Source organism: Ranitomeya imitator, chromosome 7, assembly GCF_032444005.1.
Source record: "Ranitomeya imitator isolate aRanImi1 chromosome 7, aRanImi1.pri, whole genome shotgun sequence".
Lineage (NCBI taxonomy): Eukaryota > Metazoa > Chordata > Amphibia > Anura > Dendrobatidae > Ranitomeya > Ranitomeya imitator.
Window position 1 is genome coordinate 62,389,558 of NC_091288.1, and position 19,086 is coordinate 62,408,643.

General features: G+C 43.8%; 1 protein-coding gene across 1 annotated transcript in view; it reads right to left on the bottom strand.

Moving 5' to 3' along the window:
• RAB17 (RAB17, member RAS oncogene family) overlaps positions 1-16,683 on the bottom strand; it is a 23,019-nt gene extending 6,336 nt beyond the window's left edge. Inside the window, exons 1-5 of the mRNA XM_069733347.1 lie at positions 16,596-16,683; positions 13,618-13,758; positions 12,304-12,455; positions 4,047-4,172; positions 1,615-1,708 (exon numbers count right to left, since the gene is read on the bottom strand). Coding sequence (XP_069589448.1) covers positions 1,615-1,708; positions 4,047-4,172; positions 12,304-12,455; positions 13,618-13,756 — 511 coding nt within the window. The 5' untranslated portion in view covers positions 13,757-13,758; positions 16,596-16,683. The remainder of the gene's footprint in view (positions 1-1,614; positions 1,709-4,046; positions 4,173-12,303; positions 12,456-13,617; positions 13,759-16,595) is intronic.
• Positions 16,684-19,086: the final 2,403 nt, after the last annotated feature.

Sequence of the window (19,086 nt, forward strand, 5' to 3'; positions counted from 1 at the left end):
GCAGAGCACTATATGGGGCAGAGCTATGGGAGACATGAACGGTGCAGAGCACTATATGGGGCAGAGCTATGGGAGACATGAACGCTGCAGAGCACAGTATGGGGCAGAGCTATGGGAGACATGAACGGTGCAGAGCACTATATGGGGCAGAGCTATGAGAGACATGAACGCAGCAGAGCACTATATGGGGCAGAGCTATGGGAGACATGAACGGTGCAGAGCACAGTATGGGGCAGAGCTATGGGAGACATGAACGCTGCAGAGCACCGTATATGGCACATCTATGGGGCACAGTGAACGGTGCAGAGCACTGTATATGGCACATCTATGGGGCACAATGAACGGTGCAGAGCACTGTATATGGCACATCTATGGGGCACAATGAACGGTGCAGAGCACCGTATATGGCACAGCTATGGGGCAATATGAACAGTGCAGAGCACTATATGGCACAGCTATGGGGAAATAATGATCTATTTTTGTTTTTGAAATTCACCGGTAAATGCTGCATTTCCACCCTAGGCTTATACTCGAGTCAATAGGTTTTCCCAGTTTTTTGTGGCAAAATTAGGGGGGTCGGCTTATACTCGGGTCGGCTTATACTCGAGTATATACGGTATATATAGTAGTGGTCATACAGTATATACCATACATATCAGGATGGAACCCAGGATGGGGGATAAATATAATAGGATGAAGCACATATATACCAATAGGGGGGGACAAATATATCAGAATGGGGGACATGTATACTAGGATGGGGGGCATATATACCAAGAAGGGTCCCAGGGTGAGGGACATATATACCAGGATGGGGGGCATATATACCAGGAAGGGTCACAGAGAGTGACGGACATATATACCAGGATGGGACATATATACCAGAATAGGGGACATATATAACTGTTAGGCTACTTTCACACATCAGGTTTTCAGTGTCAGGTTAAATCCGGCTAGTTTTGAAAAAAACGGATCAGGCGAATGCTGCCGCCGGATCAGGTTTTTTTCCCCATAGACTTGTTTGCTAGAATGGAAGCCTATGGGAGCCGGAAGGTGCCGGATCCGGAAAAAGGTGGATCCGGTGGCCTGATCCGGTTTTTTAAACTGAGCATGCTCCAAAAATTTTTTGTATCCAATAATCTAGATAGGCTAGCCGGATCCGGCAAAAAAACGGATCCGTCGCATCAGTTTTTCACAATCTGCGCCGGATCCAGTTTTTCCAACATTCGCCGGATTGTGCCTGACACTGAAAACCTGATGTGTGAAAGTAGCCTAAGGGGCCCAGGATGGGGGACATTACTACATAATGAAGAGGGGTAGGGGCAACATCTGTATCTTTATAGGAATTATAACGCTACGAGGGCCCATACATCTGACTAACATGCGGGGGAGAGCGGTGGCCAGGTCCAAATTTTGCATGGAGCCCATCGCACTCTAGTTACCCCACTGCTGGTAACTCTTCTATATTTGAAAGCATTCTTACATTTTTTCACACATGCATTAACGTTTTGCACAGTACTGTATATAGAACTTTTTAAAATCTCAGTTGATAAATCTTACATTTTGGATCGCCTACGTACACTTTTGTTGAAGTCATAAAATAAGTTAACTCACCTACTGCTTGGAAAACCTCTTTCACACCATGCCCCGTCTTTGCAGAAGTTTCCATGAACAGAAGTCGTTTTTGTTCAGCAAAAGCTTTTGCATCCTGGGAGTTAAATATTTCATAGGAAAAGGTCAATGACGAAAAAAGTGGCACGATGTCTGCCTACTGATTGGAATTTGACTTTTGCATTGCATATCTGCTTTGATATCATGTCCCAATATCTTTTGAGAATATGTTCAGGCAAAAGTGATTGTGTTAGGATACACTGAGTATTTCTGTGCAGTTTTCATGTGCCTGCTAAATTAAAATGAACATTCACTTGAAGTTGTTGGATTCCAGTTTTGTGATCGTTTCAATTTAAACTTTTGCGCTACAATCCTCTTTGTGCAGCCGCGGCCTGATGCATCCTATATACACGGTAAAGAAAACCCTAGATGGGGACACAAAATCTCCTGCCAGTTTGCTCTTCAAACACTTCCCCAGCAATTACCTTTCATCGTAATGTATGTGACGCTGCTGGATCATTATACGGATTCAAAGTAGTCAAGTATCTCGCTTGATAACTTACTAATCAGGGGTCTGGATAGACAAGCAAATGTTCTATAACCAGTTTGTGTCGATTTTGGGCTCAAACGTAACCCCAAAATTCTCAAATTATGGCAAAAGTTTCAAAAAGTCATAAAGTGCTCAACAGGCTTGTCACAGGTAGAATCTCATCTACAATGCTGTTACGGTATTATATTGCAGGTTGGCTACTGGATAATCTAACACATGGATAGGGATAGATTTGTGAAGTCTGAAAGCAAAAAAACAGCACAAACTTTGTGTCAAATACGTTCCTACTCATAGATTTTACAATAGTCAAAAATCCACCATATTTAATGAGAGGTGTGCGGCTTTTAATAAGAAAATTGAGCGTTACCCAATTTTCTTGGTGATGTTAACGGCTTAAAAATTATAATATGCCATATTGGGCAGCACGATGGCTCAGTGGTTAGCACTGCAGCTCTGGGGTCCTGAGTACAAGTCCCACCAAGGACAACATCTGCAAGGAGTTTATATGAATTTATATTGTGTGCCCCACTGGGGACAGTGATGATGATGTCTGTAAAGTGCTGTGGAATTAATGCCGCTATCTAAATGAGTAAAATAAATATTGGAAAACATTTTTTGTGTGTTTTTGCTTATATTTTCCATACGGACATCATTAATGCAAAGTTGATGCGGTGCTACAATTTAGTTTTGTATTAAAAATGTCTAGGAACAACTGCACCAGAAGTGAAACAAAAAAATATATATATATGTTTTTTTGTATGAATTTAATATGGTGCAATTTTTATTGACAAGTGTGTCCAAACTGCAATAACATTACAAAAATTAAAATAAAATAGAAGAATCTAGTTTTACTTGCTGTGAAAATGGCCTAAAAGAGCAGAAAGCCTCTGTGCTGCCACCTGCTGGTTGTATTCATTATATACTCCAAATATATGACGTGCACAGTGTGGTTTACCCAACTAGTGAAAAACGCATTGAAATACTCTTTAGGCAGGTAGAAGCCTATAAAACTGCCCCCCCCCCCCCAAAAAAAAAAAAAAAAAAAATTTGTGTGATCTGCCGAATATGGCTCTGTATACCCTGTTGCTGCTCCGTGCTGCTATATAAATCAATGTGGTTGTATTACAATATTTTACTTTAAAGGGAACCTTTCACCTGAATTTGGCGGGACCGGTTTTCGGTCATATTGGCGGAGTTTTTGGGTGTTTGATTCACCCTTTCCTTACCCGCTGGCTGCATGCTGGCCGCAATATTGGATTGAAGTTCATTCTATGTCCTCCGTAGTACACGCCTACGCAAGGCAATCTTGCATGCAGCCAGCGGGTAAGGAAAGGGTGAATCAAACACCTGAAAACTCCGCCCATATGACCGAAAACCGGTCCCGCCAAATTCAGGTGACAGATTCCCTTTAAAGAAACTGAGAAGTGCAGGGCAGGGTCTCTCATACCTTTGATACAACAGGTGCCCTGTAGGGAAAGGCCAGCATTATGTGCTTTATGGACTGTAAAGGGCCCATATACCGTACTTGCACAGAGGCTCTCTTCTCTCTGTGTCCACCCTTGGTGCTGAGTAATAACCTTCTGTGTATTCTGACTCCAGACTTGCTATGATATCTGAGCAATAATGTTTTTTGCCTTCCTTCCTTCTACCGTTGGCAATGAATTGTGTGTAAATATACATGAACATGCCCAGTTCCCTCTCTTTGTAAAGGCCTCCACACTGGAGGAACGTCCTTAGACATGTGGTGACACCAGCGATAAACAGATCTTCGATTAATTAAATGCACTAAAGCATTTAAGCATTTTTCACGCCATCCTTTACAGGTGAATGTGACAGGGTAAGAAGTAATCTTACGATAATGAGACATTACGGGACTCTGCTGTACCTCTGCGGAAACCTTTCTATCATCTTGAAGGTCACTTTTGTTTCCTACTAATGCGATGACCATCTCTCCACTGCAGACATATTTCTGCAGCTCCTGAAGCCAAAGTTGAGCTCTGGTGAAAGTCTCCTAAGGGCAAAAAGGAATAAATCTCAACAAGGACAACAGAGGATATGAAAACAGAACATGGTAGATGATCATGAGATTCACGAAGACCTACCCTCACCTGTGCAGGCCTAGTATTTTGCTTTCCTACAATTTGCATGTCCGTTTTTGTCTATGTGCTAAGCAAATCTTCCCCCAATTTTGCTTCAGAGCAACCCAATACCCTGGCATTCAAAAGTGACCATTAGTGATGAGCGAATGTGCTGGGATAATGTGTAATCCATCCATGCTCAGGTGCTAACCGAGTGTCTTCCACGTGCTCTAATAATATGTTCAAGCCCCCACGCCTCCATGTCTCACGGATGTTCGACAGGCAATCCCTGCATGTGTTGCGGCTAGCAAACAGTACACGAGCATGTTCAGGTAACACCCTATCCGAGCACATTCGCTCATCACTAGCGACTTACTATTTGTCATGTATTGTCACGCTTCCTTGTCCTTTGTTTGCCTCCCATTGTGTTCTCCACTGAGACGGCTTTGCGGTCCTGCTGCATTCATGATGACTGTCACAGTTGCAAGTCTGAAGCCACATCTCCGCAGCACATGGTATGGAAGGCGTTCTCCAGACTTACAATTGTGCCCCCTCCCCATGCCATTGCTTCGGCCATTTTTTGATGCATGACAATGTTTCTTCACTTAGATAATACTTATTAAGAAGGTTTTGCCATTTTTTGGTGTCAACCATGGGTCCATTTACACAGACCGACCGGCGGCACGATACGATCTCCAATCGGTAAACTTTTACCGATCATCGGTTGTTTACACAGGCAGACCAAAGTAAGCGATGTGCACTGAGCCACCTGTAATAGACTGCTCAGTGCGCAGTTCTGGGCAGTGCAAGCCAAGTTTCTACAAAAAAAATGCACATTTCAGAATGATTTTTTACGCTGCGCGAAAGATAATTTGACCTGATCACATGTTTACATCGCAAATACTTGTGAAACTCACGGCTTGTTTTGTGGGAATTGTTTTTCTGGCGTGCATTTTGTCGTATTAAAAATGACCAGGCAGTATGATTCTGCTCATCAGTACGATTATAATGATAACAAACATGTTCAATTTTATTATTTTAGTGGTGGAAAAAAAAAAAGTTTGCTAAAAACATTTTTTGGGGGGGTTGTGCCACCATTTTCTGAGATCTGTAGAGTTTTTATCTTTGGCTGATGGAGCTGTGTTATGGCTTATTTTTTGTGGGATGAGACAGCGTTTTTATGTGATATTTTGGTCACTTGTTACAGCATTTTTTGTGGAATTGTGGCTTTTTTTTTTAGTTTATGGCATTTTCCAATAGGGTTAATTTTTTTATATATGTTCGTAACTCTGACTTTTCTGAAAGTGGCGAAACCACATATGTGTATTTTTTTAATAGTTTTTTTGAATGGGGGAAAAAAAAGGGGGACTTGAACTTTTATGTTTTTTTTTTTACCATATTTTATATTTTTTTAAAACCTACTTTTTTTTACTTTTCACTTTTTGTTTTTGTTAGTCACCTTAAGGGACTTGAAGGTGCTCTCATGTGATGGAGCGAGGCTGCGCCCACTGGACGGGCTCTGGTTGGGACTGTGTATAATGCATGTATACCCTCCGGTCTCGGCTCAGAAACTGGCGAGTCCCTCCAGTGCATGATGCGTGCACTGGGGAGACTCATAAGTGTGGTAACACACAGCGACTGCAGACATCAATTTGGACTGGACAACTATTAAGGACAAGTTGTCAGCAGACCCCTGGCTGTCATAGCAATCCTTTGGCTATCCGTGATCACGTCACGGGCACGCCAATGAGCCCATGGAATGACGCGTCCCCATTGCAGTGTGTGTTAAATGCCATGTTAAATGCCGATGTGTGTTACAGCCAGGACTGGCGATTGTTAGATGCAGGTCCTGGCTGTTACACATAGCCATGATCTGCCAGGTATTGGGTTGGCTCACACCATAAGCCCGCTCCATACACCCACTTCTGACTTGCGCCATACATGTACAGTCCTTGTCCAGAAGGGGTTATGAATGCTTGTTCCCAAATATGTAACTAACGCCCCAGATAACCAGTTGTTACAGTGGTATTGTGTTACTCACAGGGAGGGTGATGCCATGGTTGGAAGCGAGGAAGGATCCCTTTAGCAGGTAACAAGTACATGCAACACTGTTCTGACTCCAGGCCAGAAGGTGGAGCTCAAGACCCGGATTCAGGGGAACTTCCCTATATATTCTGGCCTGGGGGAGGAGTTGGTTAGTATGTGAGAGGAGAGTGAAGAGAGAGGAAGCAGACAAAGCGTGTCTGAGAGAGGAAAGCTGGGGCCGTGCAGACGAGTGGGTCTGCAGCTCCTGGAAGGGAAGAGAAACATAGCAGTCTGTAGGATACTGAAAGGGGAAGAGAAGCACAGAAGAAGTAAAAAGCTGGAGGGAAGCTGCAACTGAGCTTCCTCCACACTGAAGCGCAGAATTCCAGTAGCCGGAAGACCGAGGTTGTTGGGGTAACTCTATGCCCCACGGCAGAAACCGGCGGACAGGAGAGTGCAGGTCGCCTGCCCACCAATAACACCCGAAGGCACAGCAGCACATAGAGCCCGGAGGCATCCTGAGATATCCCTATAAAAAGGCTTGTGCTGCCTGCCATGCGGGTAGTGTCCTACCAACAGGGGGGACAGAGAGAAAGTGAGGACCTTGTGTGAGGCCTAAGGCGCCAAGCGACTACAACACAGCACAGAGATGAAGGCTTCCAACCCCTACCTGGCTAGGGGGATTCTTGAATCACTTCCAAGCCGGCCGGACCATACCAGCACCTGTGATCTGTACCCTGGACTGTTGCTGCCTTGCAGCAGTAAAAAGGTAAGGAGACTGCAACCTTGCGTGCTCTAGTTCTTTCTGGCACTACACCATCTTTATCAACTACATCGGGAGCCCTGGGGACCCAGCTTCACCTGTCGGAAGCCATACCATCCCTGCTGCCATAACATCACCCCAGTGAACCCCTTTAAGCAGCGTCTGTCATCCCTGACCGAATGCCACAAGTGGCATCACCGACATTACTTTATAAACTTTATTTCCTATTTACTTCAACCCCTTTTATTGGACGCTCAGGGCCACGGACCGGGTCACTGCCCCGGGTCACTGCCACTGTGACACATCCCTTTAAGAACCGGCCCGGTTCCAAGTACCCCACGGTCCTAAAGGGGCTCTCCATAACCACTGAGGAAGCATTCGTGAAATGCTTGTCGGGTGTGTTTGGTGGGTGAGCCTCATTCTTCTTGGCTGCCAGACTGCACACTATTATATTCTTATGTTGATTGATTTGTTATTTCACTACAATATTCCTCTGGTGTGCCTTTCTCTTTTCCATTGTGCATATGTCATTATGAATTGATCATTTTTTATCTTTTATACTTGGATTATTACTTCTAGAATTTTTTTCTCTTCGATTCACCCATCAACAGATGTCTAGGGGCGCACATATCGCTGGTGCAGCAGCACTCGGTACTAGAGGTGCAGGGGGCCTACCAACGCCAGTGCTGTTTCAGCTGGATGTACGTTTTGAGGATACACATTCAGTTGAAATGTATTGCAATTCACGCAGCCACTGGCCAATGAGAAAAGGGCAGCTGACGGCGTGCCTGTGAGTTGGCAGTGACGTCACGCGTCATGATGGAAGCGCCTAAGTCAGCTACCTGCTCCCATGCCGGATATAGGGGAGGACTGGACGCGACATGGGAGAGAACAGGACACATTATCCCAGGAAGGGGCCGAGGATGTGGCGCATTAACACCAGGATGGGTCACATTAATCCCAGGATGGGACACATTATTCCCATGGAGGGGACCAGGATGGGACACATTATTCTCAGGAAGAGGACCAGGATGAGACACATTATTGCCAGGAAGGGGACCAGGATGAGACACATTATTCGCAGGACGGGGACAAGGATGGGACACATTATTCCCAGGAAGGGGACCAGGATGGGACAAATTATTCCCATGGAGGGGACCAGGATGGGACATATTATTCACAGGAATGGTACCAGGATGGGACACATTATTCCCAGGAAAGCGACCAGGATGGGACACATTATTCCCAGGAAGGGGACCAGGATGGGACACATTATTCCCAGGGAGGGGACGAGGATGGGACACATTATTCACAGGAAGGGTACCAGGATGGGACACATTATTCCCAGGGAGGGGACCAGGATGGGACACATTATTCCCAGGAAGGGGACCAGGAAGAGAAACATTATTCCCAGGAAGAGGATCCAGGATGAGACACATTATTCGCAGGAAGGGGCACATTACTCCCAGAAAGGGGACCAGGATGAGACACATTATTCCCAGGAAGGGGACAAGGATGGAGCAAATTATTATTCCCAGGAAGGGGACCAGGAAGGAACACATTATTCCCAGGAAAGGGACCAGGATGGGACACATTATTTTCAGGACGGGGACCAGGATGGGACACATTATTCCCAGGAAGGGGACCAGGAAGAGACACATTATTCCCAGGAAGGGGACCAGGAAGAGACACATTATTCCCAGGAATGGGACCATGATGAGACACATTATTCGCAGGACGGGGACAAGGATGAGACACATTATTCCCAGGAAGGGGACCAGGATGGGACACATTATTCCCATGGAGGGGACCAGGATGGGACACATTATTCACAGGAAGGGTACCAGGATGGGACACATTATTCCCATGGAGGGGACCAGGATGGGACACATTATTCACAGGAAGGGTACCAGGATGGGACACATTATTCCCAGGGAGGGGACCAGGATGGGACACATTATTCCCAGGTAGGGGACCAGGATGGGACACATTATTCCCAGGGAGGGGACCAGGATGGGACACATTATTCCCAGGGAGGACACCATGATGGGACACATTATTCCCAGGAAGGGGACCAGGATGGGACACATTATTCCCAGGAAGGGGACCAGGAAGAGACACATTATTCCCAGGAAGAGGACCAGGATGAGACACATTATTCGCAGGAAGGGGCACATTATTCCCAGGAAGGGGACCAGGATGAGACACATTATTATTCCCAGTAAGGGGACCAGGAAGGAACACATTATTCCCAGGAAAGGGACCAGGAAGGAACACATTATTCCCAGGAAAGGGACCAGGATGGGACACATTATTTTCAGGACGGGGACCAGGATGGGACATATTATTCCCAGGAAGGGGACCAGGAAGAGACACATTATTCCCAGGAAGGGGACCAGGAAGAGACACATTATTCCCAGGAAAGGGACCATGATGAGACACATTATTCGCAGGAAGAGGACCAGGATGAGACATTATTGCCAGGAAGGGGACCAGAATGAGACACATTATTCGCAGGACGGGGACCAGATGGGACAAATTATTCCCATGGAGGGGACCAGGATGGGACACTTTATTCACAGGAATGGTACCAGGATGGGACACATTATTCCCAGGAAGGGGACAAGGATGGGACACATAATTATTCCCAGGAAGGGGACCAGGAAGGAACACATTATTCCCAGGAAAGGGACCAGAATGGGACACATTATTTTCAGGATGGGGACCAGGATGGGACACATTATTCCCAGGAAGGGGACCAGGAAGAGACACATTATTCCCAGGAAGGGGACAAGGAAGAGACACATTATTCCCAGGAATGGGACCATGATGAGACACATTATTCCCAGACAAGGTCCCAGGATGGGACACATGTCCAGGAAGGGGACAAGGATGGTACACTTTATTGCCAAAAAAGAGACCAGGATGGGACACATTAATCGCAGGAAGGGGACAAGGATGGGACACATTATTCCCAGGAAGGGGACCAGGATGGGACAAATTATTCCCAGGCAGGGGACACATTATTCTCAGGAAAGGGACTAGGATGGGACATATTATTCCAAGGAAAGGTCCCAGGATGGGACACATTGTTTACAGGAAGGGAACCAGGATGGGACACATTATTCCCAGGAAAGGGACCAGTATGGGGCACATTATTTCCAAGAAGCGGACCAGGATGGGTCACATTATTCCCAGGAAGGGGACCAGGTTGAGACACATTATTCCCAGGAACGGCACCAGGATGAGACACATTATTCATAGGAAAGGGACCAGAATGGGACACATTATTCCCAGGAAAGGGACCAGGATGGGACACATTCACAGGAAAGGGACAAGGATGGGACACATTATTCCCAGGAAAGGGACCAGGATGGGACACATTCACAGGAAAGGGACCAGGATGGGACACATTATTCCCGAGAAGGGGACTAGGATGGGACACATTATTCCCAGGAAAGGGACCAGGATGGGACACGTTATTCCTAGGAAACGGACCAGGATGGGACACATGATTACCAGGAAAGGGACCAGGGTGGGACACATTATTCCCAGGAAGGGGACCAGGCTGGGACACATTATTTCCAGAATGGGGACCAGGATGAGGCACATTATTTCCAGGAAAGGGACTAAGATGGGACACATTATTCCCAGGAAAGGTCCCAGGATGGGACACATTATTTTCAGGAAGGGTACAAGGATGGGACACATTATTCCCTGGTAGGGGACCAGGATGGGACACATTATTTTCAGGAAGGGGACCAGGATGGGACAGATTATTCTCAGGAAGGGGACAAGGATGGGACACATTATTCCCTGGTAGAGGACCAGGATGAGACACATTATTCCCAGGAAGGGGACCAGGATGGGACACATTATTCCCAGGAAAGAGACCAGGATGGGACACATTATTCCCAGGAAGGGGACCAGGATGGGACACATTATTTCCAGAATGAGGACCAGATTGGGACACATTATTCGCAGGAAAGGGACCAGGATGGGACACACTATTCCCAGGAAGGGGACCAGGATGGGACACATTATTCCCAGGAAGGAAACCAGGATGGGAAACATTATTTCCAGAATGGGGACCAGGATGGGTCACATTATTCTCAGGAAGGGGACTAGGATGGGAAGAATTATTCCCAGGAAGGGGACCAGGATGTTTTCTTTTTTTTTCAGGCTCAGCAATGTGGATTCAAAAGAAATGGGAAATAAAAAGGAAAGACTGATACTTCTTTCTACTAGATTAGATCTACTTGTGATTTTGGCTCAAAACTTTATGGGATTGTAATACTAAGGATTATTTTCATGACATTGACCAAAGGTATATGAAGCTTCAGCCGCGCTGTAGATGCTTTACCTAATCTTACAAAGGATCCACCGTTCTAACTATATACTTGATGTAATACAGTGAACTTTGCCAGCACTTTCCACACTTGCAAAGGATTATTGTACTGTTATATTGGGAAATTGTGCAGCACAGGAAACAAAAATTATTTTGTAGGTTTAATTATGATTAGTGACTTGTTCAATTCTTGCAGTATTTTTGCAGCCTTTTTTCACCCATTCAAATGAGCAGGGAAAAAAAACAAGTAAAAATGCCTCAAAACTGTTCATATTTTACAAAATGTTTTCCCTGTCAATCTGGTTTTTACAGCAGAAAAATCTGCTGCAAATACTACATGTGTGGACATACAGTACCTGAAATGTATCCGTACACATTAGAGTAAACTTGCTGATTTCTGCAGGATTGGCAATTTAAAGGGGTATTCCCAGTTCCAATATTATATCCCAATATGTAGTAGGTGTAATAATAATATAAGCAAATACCTACAATTAGAAACGTTGTTCAGTTCTTCTGATTCGCTAAGTCGCTTAACCCATGTGCAGGGTATTGCAGGTATCTATGGTTACAACCACTCATATAGTGACAGTTAGTTAGTTGTTAGTGGTTGTGACCATGGATACCTAACCTACTGCAATGCCCAGCTCATGTGCTAAGTGACATAGTGAATCAGAAGAACTATACTACATTTCTAATTGGAAGTATTCCCTAATATTATTATCTCTACTACATATTGGGATGGGATCTTGGAGATGGGAATACCCTTTTAACTTATGTGTTTTGGGGACTTACAACAACTCTTGATGTTGGAGGAAAGAAGAATCCTCAATACAATTTCACAAAAACAGTGCATTGTCCCTCAAAAGGTTTATTATAGTTCATATTCTGGCAGCGCTCATTACATAAATGTCACTAAGTGCCGACTTACCTTGGAACTAATGTCATAAACCAGCAAAGCTGCACTGGCACCACGGTAGTAGAGATGACACACACTGTGGTATCGCTCCTGTCCAGCAGTGTCCCAAATCTCAAAGTCTAGAGCTTTGCCTTGGAGATAAACTCTTTGTGAGAAAAAGGCACCTGTTGCACAAAGATGAAAAGCAGACATTGAAAACCATAACATAAAGATATCAAATATTACAACAGACATCAGCCGTTTTTCAACACATTGCCAGGTTCCATGTTTACCTGCTACTGTGACTAGCCTGTGGTGTGGTCTAAACATGCTATTAAGGTCTGCAGCATCTATGGACCTGTGTCCCATTGAGCAGATCTGGAATTGGTTGGCGATTATAAAAACAGCTGTCAGCAGCAGATCTTGATGATTTCCGTGCCCAAGTGCATTCACCATGAAAAAACATTCCTCAGACAGCCATTAGTAACCCTACTGATAGCAACCAAGATGTGAAAGTGCATGAATTTCTGCATGTGGCTCATACTCGATACTGAATAAATCAAGATGTTTTGAACATGTTTATTTTTCATCATTTGCTTATCATTAACATGTTTGTCTCCTAACATTGGCATGCCAAGGCCAGTCTCTCATTCTCCATAAGGAGAAACATTACCCCTTAGACCTCAGTCCAGAGCCTCTCACCAAGCCAAATCAGATGTCATACTTTGTGCTGACGAGAGGCAATAGCCCGAAACATCATTTTTGCAAATTGAGATTCTGATTTGGCTTTTATCCTAAGTCATATTGCAAGGCTCATTAAAGGGCTGACTATGACTTTTAGGATCGCTGCTTCCAACAAGTGGCGCTATAGAAATAGAGATCTAGTTCTCTTCCTCTCTGAAGAGGTAATTTGCATATCTATCCTGTGAGTTCCATAATTCCATGACTTTCCCTTTGGTTATTTTTAATTTCAATGTATCAATTTTAATGTTGAAGAGTAGGGACTTTTTTGTTAACATTTCACGATTACACATTTTTAAATAAAATAATATTTGTGACTTGTTATCAATGGCCTGGATTGCATCTGGATGTTAGGCTTCTTTCACACGAACATATTTGTTTGAAAGTCGATCGGCCATACAGACGTACAATAACAAAAATGCATCAGTATTTGATCAGCTCTGTATTTTTCTTTCTAGTCATTGATATTCTTTATACTATTGAAAATGGATCTGTTCTTCCATCGTAGAAAATAATATCAATGAAGGCAAATATTTTATTCTCTCTGCTCACCTAGTATTTATTTATTTGAAATCCACCATGTGGTTCCATATTGGGGTAACTTACATCCTGTAGTAGAAACGGTTTCCCGAAAATCGTCTCTTGTATATCTGAGAACCAGGCTAGATTTGCCCACATCAGTGCTCCCCAGTAACACCAGTTTGAAGACTTGTCTCTCAGAGGTTGGCTCCAGAGCCAGGTCCATCCCTGCAACATGACATAGCAAGAGCACAGTTAGAAACAATGCATTGCCGGATGTTAGAGAACCGATTAGACTGATTTACATTTATGTTGGAAAAATGTAAATAAAACTTGTGTTTTAGCCATTGAAATCCCAGATATTTGAATGCATAAGAGTCCAGTGGGCGGTCCTACTAGGGACTGAGTCTTCCCAGTATGACTGTACATGCAGAAATGGCTGTCAATCACTAGCAGGACCGCCCACTGGACTCCTATACATATAAACACCAGGGATTTCAATGAATAAAATACAAGTTATACTGAATCTTTTTCAACAAACCTACATATGAATCAACTAAGCTTCTTCTCTACGCCATGCCGTCTACAGTTCACACTGCATGTGTAAGGGTGTGGACTGCCCTGAAGACAGCGTTGAATTATAAGAAAAGTGTTGAGCGTTTTTACTGCGTTTTATTGTGCCATGTGAAGTGTGCACTGTGCATAGGCGGATTATAATGAAGGCAATGTGGGCTACCGCCTGGGGCCCAAGGTTCTGGGGGGCCCATCGCCAGATCATAATATATATCCCGGCAGGGAGGTTTCCTGGCGCTGTGCTGCAGACGATACAGAATGGCAGCACAGCTCCAGGGAAGCTCCCATCGCCTCTGCCATGACAGCGCGATGGCATCATAGCGATAGCATGTATGCGTTGGCTAGAAGAAGTGGAGCCTCGGGAACCGCAGCAGAGCGTCGGGGGACGGGAGCGAGGTATGTCTGTATGCGTTTTTCATTAATATGTGTATGGGATGTGAGGACTCGTACAGTATATAACAGGCTATATTGGGGTTCACACTGTATACAGGAGGCTATATAAGGGCTCATACTGTATATAGGAGGTTATGTAGGGAGGCTATGCGCAGACTCATACTGTACATAAGAGACTATATAGGGGATCATACTGTATACAGGAGGCTATATGGGGTCACACTGTATATAGGAGGCTATATGGGGACTCAGACTGGTTATAGGAGGCTATATGGGGGCTCATACTTTATATAGGGTTCTATGGGCAGGCTCATACTATAAATAGGCTATATGAGGGCTCACTATGTTATGCAATGGAAAATGGGAAAAAATTCCAAGTGCGGTGAAATTGCAAAAAAGTGCAATCTCACAGTTGTTCTTTTTTTTTTTTTTACCATGTTCACTAAATGCTAAAATTGACCTGCCGCTATGATTCTGCAGGTCATTACAAGTTCACAGATACCAGACATATATAGGTTCTTTTTTATTTAAATGGTGAAAAATAAATCCAAAATTTGTAAAAAAAATAAAATAAAATGGTGCCAGACCTGTAGCGTCTCCATGTTGTGTGATCTGGGGCTGGTTAAGGGCTTATTTTTTGCTCAATAAGCTTACTTTTTATTGATACAATTTTCGTGTAGATACAATGTTTTGATCGCCCGTTATTGTATTTTACTGCAGTGTAGCGGCAACCAAAAAAAACGTAATTCTCGAGTTTTTAATTTTTTTCTCGTTACACTGTTTAGCGATCGAGTTAATTCTTTTTTTTATATTGATAGATCAGGCAATTCTGAATGTGGTGATGCCAAATATGTGTATGTTTTGTTTTTTTTAATGGGGGCAAAAGGGGGGTGATTTGAACTTTTACATATTTTTTTAATATTTTTAAAACCATTTTTTTTACTTTTTGCATGCTTCAATAGTCTCCATGGGAGACTAGAAGCTGCAGTAGTTTGATCGCCTCTGCTACACACAGGCGATGATCAGATCGCCTATGTGTAGAAGAAATCCTCACTTGTTATGAGCACCAACCACGGGGCGGCGCTCATAGCAATCTCCTCTGGTTGTCATGCTGACCCATTGGTGACCTGCGATTATGTGACTGGGTCACCGATGGGCGGAACCAGTGACGCGCTTCCTGTAAGTGCAAGTTAAATGCCGCTGTCAGAGATTGACAGCGGCATTTAACTAGTTAACAGCTGCGGGTGGATCGCAATTCCACCGGCAGCTGTTGTGGGCACATGTCAGCTGTATAGATCAGCGCCGGAGCCCACACTAAACATAGGGAATCGGACATGTACGTATTATTACGGCACATGTAGGAAAGCAGTTAAAAATTCACAATTTCTGTGTGCATGCATGTCTTTATGTATTGCGTTTTTAAACTAATTAAAGAGAATTTTAAAATATTTTTTTTGTTATGGTTTACATGTATAAGGAGCCCATAGGTTGATCGCTTTGGTTGTTGATTAAGGGGCCTGTGTAGAGGCTCATAATGTATGTAAGGGGCTAGGTGGAGGCTCATACTGTATATAGGGTGATGTCAGAGTACTTACTTCTGCTCAATAGTAAGTCCTACTTTTTGCAACTTATATGTTGTGGTCACACATCCTTTTGGATTCCCCATTCACCTGCATTATGCTGCGATGTACCAGTTGTATACAAAGATTTTTGCCTGCAGGACATGTGTTGTGGTCAAGGTCGCTGTGTAACCCCAGCCGAAAAAATGACATAAAAACTGATTATTGTGCATGTGTTCACTGGGCAACGAATAGTGGCCAATCAACAGCCTGTGTTAAAGGGAACCCATCAACATGAAAATGCAGCCCCATCCGCAGGCATGGTATACTGCAGGGGGAGATGAGCAGATAGATATATAGTTTTATGAGAAGAGATGAGAAGACTAATGTCTGAAAATGACAGGTGTCTGCCGGTACAGAGTCTCCTGCGTGTTACCTTACCGGCACTGAGGCACACCTCTACTATGCTGCATATGTATTGTTAAATGCCTTTGTAGAAGCAATAATTAAAGACCCGACTGGTACTGATTGTCAGCTCACCTGTGCCAGTGACCTGCTGCCCTCAGTGCATTGTGCGGTGGAATAGTTGAAGGCTCAGAGTAAACTCGTCAAGAATTCTCCAGAGTGTGACAGGTATAAAGTCCAGAGAGGGAGGCACCAAGAAATTGGACGTGTATTATTGTACTTTTCACTGTATCTGCCAGTATTTCTCCAGGGAGAAGAATGCTACATAACCCTATTCCAAAGGATTTCTATAAAACCATGTTCCCGCCTGGTGTAAAAGCTGAATTTTTTTCTCTGCTACAATTTTTTTTTATTCAGAAAAACTGATGCGTTAACAACAGTTCTAAAAAATAAAATAAAAAAATTGAACATACAGTGGGGCAAAAAAGTATTTAGTCAGTCAGCAATAGTGCAAGTTCCACCACTTAAAAAGATGAGAGGCGTCTGTAATTTACATCATAGGTAGACCTCAACTATGGGAGACAAACTGAGAAAAAAAAAATCCAGAAAATCACATTGTCTGTTTTAACATTTTTTTTTGCATATTATGGTGGAAAATAAGTATTTGGTCAGAAACAAACAATCAAGATTTCTGGCTCTCACAGACCTGTAACTTCTTCTTTAAGATTCTCCTCTTTCCTCCACTCATTACCTGTAGTAATGGCACCTGTTTAAACTTGTTATCAGTATAAAAAGACACCTGTGCACACCCTCAAACACTCTGACTCCAAACTCCACTATGGTGAAGACCAAAGAGCTGTCAAAGGACACCAGAAACAAAATTGTAGCCCTGCACCAGGCTGGGAAGACTGAATCTGCAATAGCCAACCAGCTTGGAGTGAAGAAATCAACAGTGGGAGCAATAATTAGAAAATGGAAGACATACAAGATCACTGATAATCTCCCTCGATCTGGGGCTCCACGCAAAATCCCACCCGTGGGGTCAGAATGATCACAAGAACGGTGAGCAAAAATCCCAGAACCACGCGGGGGGACCTAGTGAATGAACTGCAGAGAGCTGGGACCAATGTAACAAGGCCTACCATAAGTAACACACTACGCCACCATGGACTCAGATCCTGCAGTGCCAGACGTGTCCCACTGCTTAAGCCAGTACATGTCCGGGCCCGTCTGAAGTTTGCTAGAGAGCATTTGGATGATCCAGAGGAGTTTTGGGAGAATGTCCTATGGTCTGATGAAACCAAACTGGAACTGTTTGGTAGAAAAACAACTTGTCGTGTTTGGAGGAAAAAGAATACTGAGTTGCATCCATCAAACACCATACCTACTGTAAAGCATGGTGGTGGAAACATCATGCTTTGGGGCTGTTTCTCTGCAAAGGGGCCAGGACGACTGATCCGGGTACATGAAAGAATGAATGGGGCCATGTATTGTGAGATTTTGAGTGCAAACCTCCTTCCATCAGCAAGGGCATTGAAGATGAAACGTGGCTGGGTCTTTCAACATGACAATGATCCAAAGCACACCGCCAGGGCAACGAAGGAGTGGCTTCGTAAGAAGCATTTCAAGGTCCTGGAGTGGCCTAGCCAGTCTCCAGATCTCAACCCTATAGAAAACCTTTGGAGGGAGTTGAAAGTCCGTGTTGCCAAGCGAAAAGCCAAAAACATCACTGCTCTAGAGGAGATCTGCATGGAGGAATGGGCCAACATACCAACAACAGTGTGTGGCAACCTTGTGAAGACTTGCAGAAAACGTTTGACCTCTGTCATTGCCAACAAAGGATATATTACAAAGTATTGAGATGAAATTTTGTTTCTGACCAAATACTTATTTTCCACCATAATATGCAAATAAAATGTTAAAAAAACAGACAATGTGATTTTTTGGATTTTTTTTTTCTCAGTTTGTCTCCCATAGTTGAGGTCTACCTATGATGTAAATTACAGACGCCTCTCATCTTTTTAAGTGGTGGAACTTGCACTATTGCTGACTGACTAAATACTTTTTTGCCCCACTGTATTTTCATGAAAACTTGTGCCCACTGTGCGGTGAAAGACACTGTTGAACTGTGTGTTTTTAGCACATTTTTTCCCTATATGTTTTAGAGAGCGCCTGAAAAAAATGCAGTTGCGTTTTTCAGTGCAGAATCCCAGCATTACTTCAATGAAAACTGTAAATTTAAAATGCTGTTTTAAGCCTCCACCAAAATGCATAAAAAAGCGAAAAACACAGTAAAAACACAATAATCAGAGCAGATTGCTATTGTGTATTTTGCCATCTGCAGAAAAAAAAAGGCAGCATAAAGAAGAACGGCCTAAGACGGCTTTTTCTTGCTAATAAAGTTAGATACGTCACCATTAACATCACAAAAGAAATATCACACTCATGAAATTATTTGTTCTCAAACAGTTGCCATTCCTATTTATTTGTTGATACTGTGATGTGTCTGTAATTAGTTATGTTTTAGGCCACATTCATATGGCCGTATATATTTAAACACGTACGTGAAAAAAAAACACGTAAATGTGAATAGCACCGTAGATTATAATGGGTATGTCCTGTATAC